Here is a 12,312-nt window from a genome sequence, read left to right on the forward strand (position 1 = left end):
TCTTCCACGACAGCCCAGTGCTGAGTGGAGGATCAGGAAGCTCAGACACAACACTAATTCCCCTCTTCCATGACAGCCCAGTGCTGAGTGGAGGATCAGGAAGGCAACGGACACTCATTCAGTATTTATGTGCACCTGAAACCTGACAGGATCGCCTCATTTACTGTGTCCCACTTGAGAGGAAACTGAGGCACACAGAGGTTACATAATAGAACTTGTCTTATATAGAGTATGGATTAACATCTTGATCTACTGGACAAAATGCATTATGCTAAGTATGCATTTTCTTCTTGACACTGGACAGGTCCAGCTCCTAAGCTCTTTGGTTTCAGGAACTCTAAACTGTCACAATCAATCACTGCCAGGGAGATAGCTTTTTATATATGCCAGAAGTATCTTCGCAGGTCATTATTGAATACTAGCAAGAGGTTTGGCTGTACTTATGGTCCTAAGAAAATCAGAACCAGGATGAGAATTTAGGGCTGCAAAGGACTGTAGCAAATATAGACTAACACTTGAGTGCTATGTTTCAAGGCTTGAGACTGTGAGTAGCTTATTCAGGATTTACCTAGGTCATACAATCATTTTGTGGCAAATCTCAGGCCAACTCTGGGTGTCCTGCTTTGGATGAAGGATGAGAATTCAGCATGGCAGCTGGGAACTACAGGGTAATAGTGACAAAACTTTCAAGGGTCCTGAGGATTCAGACAGGACTCAAAAAAAAAAGAAAGAGAGAAAGAAAGAAAGAAAGAAAGAAAGGAAGAAAGAAAGAAGAAAGGAAAAGAAAAAGTTACATATACGCGGAGCAGTGGACACAAAGAGCCAGGATGTGAAAATACAGATCTGGGGTGGGCTAGAGAGATTCAGTAAGTGACTTCCCAGACTGTTTTGTTCCATTGCACATACAGTTGGAAGCCAAATGCAAGCCACCAAGGTTGCAGTGAAGCACTGACCAATTATAGCACAAATATTTGTGGGCAGCTGTGGGAGTGCGAGCCACCTGCTCCAAGTTTACAGCTTTGTTAAACTTGGTAAACATTAAAAATGCAATGGGAACGCCCCTGATCTGCACAACGTCCCATGCCTGTTCTAAGAGGCCTTGCTCGGGGACTGGGGCGTATCTGCCCTTAGCGAGGCCCTTCTCAATGTGGTTCAGCACTGCCTTCTGCTGGGACATCAGTTCTGCCAGTCTCCAGGAGAGGCGGAGGGAGGCTGTTTGAAGGGTCACAGGGATCCTGAAATACAATGTCCCTCCTTTTATCTACCTAGAGAAAACAGATTCAGCAGTGATGTGCCAAAGTTATACAGTTAAGGGCCCAAATGACTCTTGATCTCTGAACTTTGCGCCTTTCTCTAGGGCCTCTTCCTCCATCTTGGGCTTTGGAGATACCAATGAAAGGGAAGTCATAATATTCTACAGCATTATAGCTGAAAGAGACATGGCTACTGTCACGTGATAATATGGCAGAATGAAGAACTGACATGCTCAAATACCACTGTTTTTCTACTGCTTGACTTTGCAGTTACATGTTAACATGAGGTTGGATGGACAGGGACCTGCCTAGAGATTTCCCCCAAAGGACCTGAACCCCCTTTAGACTGCTTATCCCTGTCTACCTCTTCGAGCCCCAGTGAATGAGTAGCAACCATGTTGCCCTCAATAGAAAGGGCAACTCTTGCTTCCTCTTCACCCAGCTCCTGCCCTCAGGGCTCCTCCTAAGCTAATTCCAGCTTGGCACTTACTTGGACTTTAGGCCTTCCTGCCCATAGGGCTGCAGCAGATACTGGTGCACGAGCTTGTCCCTGAGAGTCCCAGCCAGTTTGATTTTCTTTCTTGATCGATGTAGGTTGATGATGAAAAGTGTAATAGAGCCACGGACATAGTTGTGGCTGAGTTCAAGAGACAGAGAGAGGAGCGGGAAAAGACGAGACAACGTGGTCAGTTAGATGCTCCTGAATAATTTATAGGCTGTACAAAACAGGACCACCCTAGAAGAGTGCCTTCATTTTATGGATCATCCTAAGAGACCTTCAGGATGGGGATACCTTGTTATTTGCATTTTCCTAAAGAGAAGGTACCCACCTTCCACTCCACCCTGTGCTTGTTTAAATGTATTGGGATTATTAATACACACACACACATGCACATGCACACACGCGCGCGCGCACACACACACACACACACACACACACACACACACATTGAAATTATGATGTGATGACTGCCAAATAGAAAAAAAAAGACCCAGGAAAAAAGAAACAAATAAGTAAAATAAAATTCTCCATAGTTATATAATCTGGAAATAGTACAACATTTTAGTCAACATTCAGCATTTTTAATTCTTTGAGAACGATCTATAAAACATTTTGACTATAGGATCCAACTATCTACATTGCCCTTTTCAGCTAGTGTATATATGGTCTTGTGTTATTACAGTTTCTTTCACTTATACAGGAATGCTGAATTTCTTATCATAGAAATGTAAAATAATTTTATTTAGCTAGTCTAACACTTTTATGGATTCATGTTGTTTTCAATTTTTTGCCATTATAAATTATGTCACAAAAGCCTTAATTTTACATAACCTTTTTGTGTATCATGATTATTTTTGGTGGTAACATTCTTAGATGCTGGAATCACTGGGTCAAGGTGTTTGTACATTGTATGATTCCTCACCAGAAATCTCTTCCCTGTGAAGAGAGTGTACTTAGAGTGTATAGCCTTGTGCCCTTGTACTACAGAGTGATTACACAGCCTGCTTTGTCTAGTGTGATATGGGTGGACATGTTCAGACCTCTGGGCAGATGCTGAGGAACTGTCCATTCAATGAGGCATCTTGTTGTTTAGTTTTTACTTTTGCAGACACAATCTCTTGCTACGTAGCCCAGCCTGTCACTGAATTGTGAGCATCCTGCCTCAGCCTCCCCTGTGCTAGGATTACAGACACATATCACCATCCCCAGCTTGACAGTGTTTGTCACAGAGGCCTGGGTGCTGAAATGAAGACTCAAAGCAGAGCCCATGGTGTACAAGGAGTGTGGACAAGAGCTACGTCTTCTTACTGGACACCATTTAGGTTTGTGCACTCTTAAGATTGCTCTTGGTCCTGATGCTCAAACTCAGATAATAACTATTGATAGCGAATGCCTTTATTCATCGAGGCATCTTAATGGTCTTGGGTGATCCTCTCTCTCTCTCTCTTTTTTTAAACCATGGCAACATCACTTATTCTTATAAATACACATATTTCAATAACATTGATACTATCTGGACAGATTGTAAGAATTTGCTTCTGCCAGCTCTGTTTTAAGAGTACCCATTTCTTTATGCCCTTAAGAACATTGGGTATTTATCTTTTAAAATATCTTTGCCAACCTGAGAGAAGAAAATGGGATCATGATGTTATATTTTATATTCTTGTTCATACTGATGCACAGTGTTCTTTCATTTGTCCAGCTCCCATCTTAGAATCCCTTTAGGTGAGAGCAGGGTGTTTGAACTAGGGGAGAATATATGCCACATGCAAGGAGAACCTTTCTGTGTGTATCAGCAAAGCTATAATGATTTCCCTCTCTATGGGAAAAAAGACCGTGTTTCTAAGAGGTCCCGTGGGGCCCCATCTGGATGGGTTAATGAGAGGAAACAGAAAAAGTGACCCAGCCCAGCTTTCAAAAGAGTTCAGAGAAACACTAAGACAACTTTGCCCAGAGGAAAATGCTGCTTGCAGATATGGAATCCCTGGATTCCTAGGTCACTAGTCTTTGCTCTTACAGAGGTCGAGTGAGAGTTTTGCAGCCAAAGGCAGGCTGGTAGGATAACGTAGGATTTTTAAAGGACAGGTTTTAGGGTTCCCTTCATTTGGGCTCGAGGCCTGGGAATCTGTATTAAGATCTTGCCAAGATATTTGGCTGATGAGTTGGGTTTGAGAACTACAATCTTAGACAAAAAATGCTGAGGTTATGAGAAGGACTCCCAGAATATCCTCCTGGCTATGTATCAGAAGTTTCCCCATTAAATCTGTAAGAAGGTACACTGTTATGTTCAGGCTTCTTGGAGGTCTGCATTTGTGTTCTGATAAATCATTAAATGGCTCCCCTATGCAGTCCTTCCTCCATTCCATTCTAATCCCCTGCAGCACATAAATTAGCTTTGCAGTCTAATGATTTAGAAGAGAATGCCAAGTGATTTGAGCAGGCTCGAGTTTTGAAGAAGGATGCTAGCGGTTTGCATTGGCAGTGACTGTCACTGAAGAAGAATATTAGCTCATTTCTATAGGTGGGATCTCAGCTTAGCTACGTACAAGACAGATGAAGACATCATTAGCTATAGGTACTGTGGGTTTCAGAGTGTGAGCAAAATAGGCATGGGTGGGTATCAATTCAGCCAGACCACAGTAAACCCTTTTGCAAGCTACTATTAAACAATCGTTTTAAAGGCCAGCCGTGGAGGAGGAGAAAAGCACGTGCTTGCATTTATGAGTTTCTCCTTGGCAGGCTGGGGCAGAATGTGCCCTTGGAGACTGCGGGAAGAAGGGTGGGATGTGAGGAACTGGTGGCTTGGAGGGAGACCTGAAACACAGCATTGCTGTAGGGTACGCTGTCCTTCCAAGCTGCTTGGCAATGGTTTGATTTCTACGTACATAGTTCTCCTGGGAGAGACAAACCAGCACAGCCCAGGGACCTAATTGAACAGGTTCTCAAAGAACTCATGGACCCCATAGGTAGGAACTGGTAATGAAGACTGCCCTAACCATTCACCGCTCTACTTGGTTGATAGGCAAGGGCATGAAACAGAGGACTTTTGGCTACAAAGACACATTCTTGGGAAGGGGTTCCCACATAAACTTAGAGTACTGTGTTGAGAATTCAGATTCCTGAAGAATGTATATTCTCTGTCCACAAGTAACCAATCCTGGAGGGTATGTAGTCTGTTAGAAAATTGTGTCTGGAGGCCTGGTCAGCTTGCCACTTTTAATTCCTGATATCTAGTCCTGGTGGCCTTTGGTTATCTTAGCAAATGTCCTTTTCTGGAGAGAAGCTGTTTCGGTAGAATGCCTGTCCTGCTCTGTGTCTCACTTATGGTGAGACATTTTCACCAGCAGCCAACCCATGTATCTGGAGTTCATCTTTTCTGGCTGTTCTTTTCCTGCCTGACATCTTCTCTTTGTTGCCATGGGAGGAGGAGGAAGTGAGTCAGAGGAGGGATGCTGGAATGGGAAGATCCTGGATATAGGAGGTGGGAGATGTCAGATGGGAGGTGTGTCTTGAGTTCCAGACAGAAAACAGTCGTGTTCTAGAAACATCTCCAGTGAAGCGGGAAGTCTGGGAAAAGGAAGGGGGGCGATGCACTTCAGTCATTGATCATTCCCAGCGAAAGTTAATGTGCTTGAGGATGTAGTTGGTCCATTGTCTCCAAATCTAATTCAAAGGTTTGGGGTTTGGTAAAAGTCAGGCCCTGTTTTGCCAAACATTTTTCCCCTTAATTTCAAAGCCCCTGTGTATTTTAAGGGAAATTTAATCCACATGTTTCTGATTCATTTACACTTAACTCATCAAAATATTGTTTTGTAAGAGTCATTTGATGTCCAAGAAACCTCAGGAACCTTTTTTATGAGCTTTTAAAAAAAAAGTCTTCTGAAAAACAGGAAGTCATGTTTTGCCAATAATAAACGAATTTGAACCCCAAAAGGCTCAATTTTGCTTCAACATCCACTAGGTTTCAGTTGGTTCTGAGTGTGGCTGAGGATCTCAGCTACACCCCAGAAACATACATAGTCTCAGCAGAATGGCCATAAACAGTTTTTCTGTCAACACTTGATTGCAGGGAATGGAAGATCTGCCAGTACCGTATAACTGGTTAACTTCAGACAAGGACAGAGGCACTTGCCGGTGTTGGTGTGAGAACCCCACATCTCCTAAATCAGTTTTAGGGGATCAGGCTCTGCGAGGTCGGAAAGGATCCATAACACATGAGAGACATGGAGGCATCTGAGTAGGTGACAAATGACTATCAGGGAGATATAAAAGGGATGTCTATATTCTGTGGAACACGAGGCTGATTCATCTCTAAGAACCTTTTTCAAATGAAAAGCTTGGCAACAAGAAGGCTATCATTGACATATATGGGATGCACAGCGCCTGAGGAACCTCTTACATACAGGGGATGCACAGCGCCTGCAGAACTTCAGGAGGTTATGGAAGCACAGGCAGCATAAGCTCCTGTTTTAATCTAGGACATTTATGTCAGACTGTTGGTCAAGGTTGGTTAGTATGAAGCCAACATGTCTGTTATGAGATGATTCTGTAGTTTTGTCTTCTTTGGCCACAACTAAACTTAAGTGCCTCAGTCAATAGTGTTGCTCCTAACCGGTGAGGCTGTGAGACAAGACAGGATCCATGGCTTCTCAGAGCGGGGAGCAGGTGTCTCTCTTATCTTTGTGGAAGGAGACCTTCAACCTCAGCTGGCTCAAGGTATCCATTCCTTACATATTTGAAGGACTGAAAAAGACCTTTAACTTGGGTCTTATCATCATTGTAGCATAGTTTATGAAACTCTTCTTTCTTTTAATGAGGAGAAGGAGAGGTTATTTTGAGAGGAGCTTGGTGGAACTCCTTTCAAGAGGTTCTGATTGGCTTCAATAGAGGTGGGGGAGTAGTTGGGGCAGGGATGGATTGTTGGAGGTCTGATGATAGTGAATGGTAGCATTCTACACCATTTTATTATATGCCCTCCTCTGGCTGATGTGATGGACAGGAATTAGAACTATAGCCCATCAGGGGCACCACAGTTCATGTACACACCAGGCACTTACAAGACCTTTTTCATGCCTGTCACTGGTATGAGACAAAAAGAATATAAACAGGATCACTGGCCCCAAGTTCAAGGTACCGTCAGGATGTGAGACCTTCTCATGAGAATGGCCATGAATACTAGTGTGAGCCCTGGGATGGGCCTCCATGGGGCACCCTCACTGAGGACATAGAAATCCTTCTCAGCACATATAGGTATTACTGTATTATTCCTGGATGCAGAGTACTATTACAAAGGCCACAGACTGGTGCGTGTTCCAATAGGGACAGAAGGTGCCAAGAGCTATTTTTCCCTCTTGAGGCTGGGGGTCCACCTTTTGGGTGGTTGCCTCAGGACCTGCCATAGACAAGGAATACAATGTTGCCTTGTATGATGATCAGATAATTCCAGACAAGGCCATAAAGCAGTCAGTCACTGTCAGGTAAGGGACAGAGCTTCCTGCTGAGCAAATGGGATGTTGAAAGCTTCTGGCCTGTCCCCAAGACAGCATTCCCTCCCCTACAATAGGCACTTGTATCTACAGGGAAGACAGCAGCCCCTGGCGCCCACCTCTGCTTACAGTGAGTCTTTGAAAGCATCTTATCATGAGGAATGAACAGGCTTGGCTTCTGTCTCCTCAGGGCCAGAGAAGGAACATATGGTGTAATCCGACCACAGCAGCCCTTTGTGCTTCCCTCCCCTTGATCAGCCCTGATAGGCCCTGGATGGAGGGCCGACAGGAGCCAGGAAGCAGTCCCTGCCCCCAGGTTTTCTCTGTAGTAAGAGAAAGAATTCTTCCCAGGGTAACCTCCTCTGCCTTAAACAGGAAGTGATGTAAGACATAGTTGACCAGTTGGTCTTTGCTTTAGATCCAGTTTAAAAATATTCCCCTATGGTCTGTATGTTTTAAACTTAAAAAGAAAAACTGCCGAACTTTACAAGTAATTAACTTACCTGTTTTAAAGAGAACTGTGCTGGTACCCAATACTTCAGCCAAAAGGAGAAGGCTAAGCTCTCAGCACCACAGTGGGTTATGATGCTTCCAGAATCCTCTTCCCTCGAAAGGAAGTCTACATTTCACAGCCCTTTAACACTTAACATAGCTGAGGTTTCTGACATTGGAAACTGTCCCTGAAGCTAGGGTGCTTCCCCTTGGGAACTTCTTTCCAGATACCTAGTGGGACACCAACCAGTCTAGGCCAGGTGCTCTTGTGTCGTAGATACAGCCACTTATTCTCTTAAGTGCTGTGGTGTTTTACAGTGTGAGACTCGGCCTCTTGTCTTGGCTCAGGTTACACAAACAAAGTCTCTGTGGGCATCGAATCAACTGGCACAGCCAAAGTGCCCAATAAACTTTTGCGGCTTGAGGAAGAGACTGAACAAATATCATCCTATGACCCCTTCCTGAGTAAATCTTAGAGACTAAAGGTTCACTTGACCAAAACTCTCAGTCCTTTGCAACCTGCAGAGAGAATGCTGACCACAGAGGCAGTATTCAGTTAAGGCCAAGTAAACAAAGGTGGGCTTTGAAGGGTCCCAGTACCCCGGCTTTCTAAGAGGGGCTACTATTGGGTGACCTTCCGCTCCCACTGTTTGTGTGTGAAGACTTACTTGTGGTGGTTTGTGCAGTGAGCATAGATCCTTAGTTTGTCTCGGATGACTCTTCCCGGCCGAGGCTTCCGCTGGAGCCCAGCTACATGCACTGCCAGGACTTTGGGGCCAATCAGACGCTTGTAAAGGAGAGAAAGCCAATAGTCCTGAGGAGAACAGAGAGGTGGAGAGTCAGGGAGACAGTGCACATTCAGGCGTGCTGAGAAAACATGACAACACAGGTCAGAAACCACTTCCTGCTGGGAGTACAGTATGGCTACCCTCCTAAGCAGCTGGCTGCCGGTTGATAATGGAGACAGCCCTTCCTAACACAACCTTTTCACTGACTAAGTGGGGAAGAGTTAACTCAAGTGGACTCAAAGCAGCATATGAACAAATGGATCAAGTTCTTCACAAACGAAGTAACCTGTTGGGATGATGGGCTTACATTTCCAAGTTTACTTCCTGTGGCCTCATTTTCATGCTGGTTTGTGGTTTCTGTGAAGTTGGGGAATGGGATTTCTAGTCCTTAGGATGTCATCAATTTAAGACTATAAAATATCACTCTCCAAATACTGTCCCTGAGGATTGCTACAAAGGTGAGGGAAATGAAGCATCTCCAGCAGGAGCCCATGATGAGGTCTCCATTCCAGAGTCAGAAAAACAAACAGAATAAAGTTTGTACAGAAATCTAGTTCCTGGTTATTTTCTGTATTTGATGAAAAAAGAATGTTCCTAAAGAGAATTTATAACCAATTAATAAATATTCACTCTGTAGTCAACATGTGTCTGAGCTTACAAAAGTCTGTCTACCACCATCTTAATTTTGGTTGTATTTATTGTTATCACATCTTGTATTTGTATTTGATACAACATATAACTGACATTTGTATTGTGTATGAACTCAGTGTTTATAACTCATTCATGTAAGACACACTACAAATTCTTGAATTCAGGGCAGACTCTTTAGTGTTAAAGACATCAAGTGGTCTTCACTGTGTTCGTCTTTCCAGGCAGAAGGCTCTTGGGGATGTGTGTGTGTGTGTGTGTGTGCGTGTGTGTTTAAACTGTGTGACCATTTATAACACCATTGGCCTAAAAATGTCTAGTAAATTTTATAAATCAGAACAAATATCTCAAAGAACCTTTGTCATAAAAATAGTTCCACAACTGCTGTAATAGCAGACTTTAAGCCCTGTCCAACTGTTTAACTTAATTATTTTTAAGTGGCCTTAGAATGGCTGTTAAATAAAGTCTCCTAGTATTTAAAATGTAAATATTTGAAAAATTTTTAATTACATCAATAATTTTAATTTCTTTAATTTACTCTTACTTGATTATAATTTTTGTGTGTTTTATTCAAGGTCAATCAGGTTCCAATAGTATATCTATTTCCTATCTGATTTATAATGTGTTTAAAAATAATAAAAGTTTAATAAACTGTAAATTGGCTACTAATAGCTTGGCATGATATAATCTCTCTACTGGTTAGAGATGTTTTCTATTTTATAGATAGAAAATTGCTACAGATATGCCTTACCTCAGTTGAAAATTGTTATAACATGCCGGGCAATGGTGGCACACGCCTTTAATCCCAGCAGTTGGGAGGCGGAGGCTTAGAAAGCTCAAAGGTACATGTGAGGTCACAAAATTGGTCAGTGCTTGCCCACACAAAAAATAGGGGCATATTTTCCTCCAATATTAGTGCAACATTACTTAGTCTGAGAAATAGGAAGTTACATTGTATAAAGGTACAAGAAAGCTTACAAGCAAACATTCTGTGGATACAGGCTACTGGAAGTGACCCCTAGTTTTAGTACAGAGAGTGATTGTGATGTAACTTACAATTCATACAGTTCAGAGCACAAGCACAACACTGTCTCTCCAATTACAACCCAATCTGCTCCTTTTAAAAAAATTACTCTTCTTCCAACGTCTTATCACGAACACTTGGCTTTTTATTCAGAAAATCTGAAAAAGCTAAATAGGTTTGCTCTCAGTTTTGCATTTAGGTATGGCTAAGGTCTTTGTGTTATGATAATTTTTTTTTCAAGACAGGGTTTCACTGTGTAGCCCTGGCTGTCCTGGAACTCACTCTGTAGACCAGGCTGGCCTCAAACTCAGAAATACGCCTGTCTCTGCCTTCCAAGTGCTGGGATTAAAGGCGTGTGCCACCACTGCCCCAGCTGTCTTCAGCTTTCTTAGCATGGCAAAATCCACACAGACATTTGTATCTTAGCCAGTTACAACTGAATAGCTTAGGAGGTGAGTACATTCATAGTATCATATAACACCGCCACAGTTCGTCTCCACAACTCTTCATGCTGTAAAATGGAACCGTCATCCATTAAACTTTAACCCCATTCCCTTTCCCCCAGGCTCCTGGTGACCACTATTCTGCTTTCTGTGCATCGCATGTAATTGACTCACGAATATTTCCTTGGATGACTGGCTTATTTATTTCATACAGCATAATACCCAAAAGGCTCATCTATGTTGTACACATTGAATCTCCATTCTTTCTAAGGTTGAATCATGTCCCGTTCTATGTACATATCATGTTTGATTTAACTTGTGGCCTCATGCATTTTGAAAAATGTCCCAGGTGAAATGAGAATGATGCGTCTGCTGCTGTTGGGTGGAATTCTGTTTGACTTACTTGATTTATTGTGGTTTGGGCTGTCTGCTTCCTTACCGATCTTCTCTTTAGATGTCCTCTCTGTTATAGATAAAGCACTGACATCTGCCACTGTAACCGTACAATTGTCTGTTTCTCCTTTCAGCTCTTCCAGCTTCACCCTCATACTATTATGGTCTGTTATTAAGTATATGGGTGTTCATAATAGTTAAGTCTTCATGCACTAATCACTTCAATGACTGTGCCTTGCCGACCCAGACTTTCTGCTTGGCCTCCTTTTAGACTTCAGATTTGATTCGTTGATATGTTGATTTGTTACCATATCTAGTTCTTGACTTTCCTGAGAACATCTTTTAGGAGCTGTAAGGTGGCAGAATCTTTAGAAGAACTGTCATCAGTTCTTCTTCAGGGACACTTTTCACTGTTCTGCTTTGTAAATGTATCATATGTTACTTTTTTTTCTGTCTGTGATTTTTGTTTTTGACCCTGGATCTAACAATGCTGCAGCCTCTCGAAACCACATTTCCCCCTTCCCATTACACTTAGCTAGTGTCTGTTGTTTAAGTTGTTTTAGGCTGAGTCTGTGCCAGGGATCACTGTATATGTTCCTGCCTCACAATCCCACCACACTGTTTTAATGATCACTGTTTTATATTCCAGCTTGAAATCTGGTAGAGCAAGTCATTCTATTTCATTCTCAGGACAAGCTTGGTCTATAGGGGGCTTTGCTCAGAGAGAGACGTTTTAGGATTAGATTATCTGATACCTAAACCAAGTCTGTTGAGACTTTGGAATTACAACACATTCATAACTCTAAAGAAGAGAGTTTACATTTTATAATATTAAAAGGTTTTAATTCATAAGTATGATAGGGACTAACAACTTTTGGGTGGAGTCTCTCTCCCTATATTCCTGTCTGCTCTGAAGATGAAGAAGTTGTCACAATTACATGATTTTTACCTATTAGATTATTTTTATCTTTTATAGCAAATTTTTTTTACTGGGAAATGCACGGAAGCATCTGAAGCTCAGAGCATGACATTAATATTTTCAGAGTGTTCTGATAATGATGGCTGGGTAGTCAGCACAGCAATGAGGAGATCTCAGTGCTAAGCCTCAGAGTGTTCTGGTAATGATGGCTGGGTAGTCAGCACAGCAATGAGGAGAGCTCAGTGCTAAGCCTCAGAGTGCTCTGTTGGCAGATTCACTGATTTCCCATTTGTAGAGATAGCACTTTTCAAATGCCTCTGCATTCCCTTCTGCCTGTCCATCCATTTGATGTCCTTTGTGAAGG

General features: G+C 42.5%; 1 protein-coding gene across 3 annotated transcripts in view; it reads right to left on the minus strand.

Annotated features, from left to right (window-relative positions):
- The window catches only part of Hpse2 (heparanase 2 (inactive)), a 593,647-nt gene that overhangs the window by 16,367 nt on the left and 564,968 nt on the right, over positions 1-12,312 (minus strand). For all 3 annotated transcript variants that reach the window (XM_028773832.1, XM_028773848.1, XM_028773840.1), the window contains 2 exons: positions 8,402-8,547; positions 1,744-1,890 (listed from right to left, as the gene is read on the minus strand). In XM_028773832.1, coding sequence (XP_028629665.1) covers positions 1,744-1,890; positions 8,402-8,547 — 293 coding nt within the window. The remainder of the gene's footprint in view (positions 1-1,743; positions 1,891-8,401; positions 8,548-12,312) is intronic.

The sequence above is a fragment of the Grammomys surdaster genome, unplaced genomic scaffold (assembly GCF_004785775.1).
Source record: "Grammomys surdaster isolate TR1022 unplaced genomic scaffold, NIH_TR_1.0 66, whole genome shotgun sequence".
In the NCBI taxonomy this organism is placed as follows: domain Eukaryota; kingdom Metazoa; phylum Chordata; class Mammalia; order Rodentia; family Muridae; genus Grammomys; species Grammomys surdaster.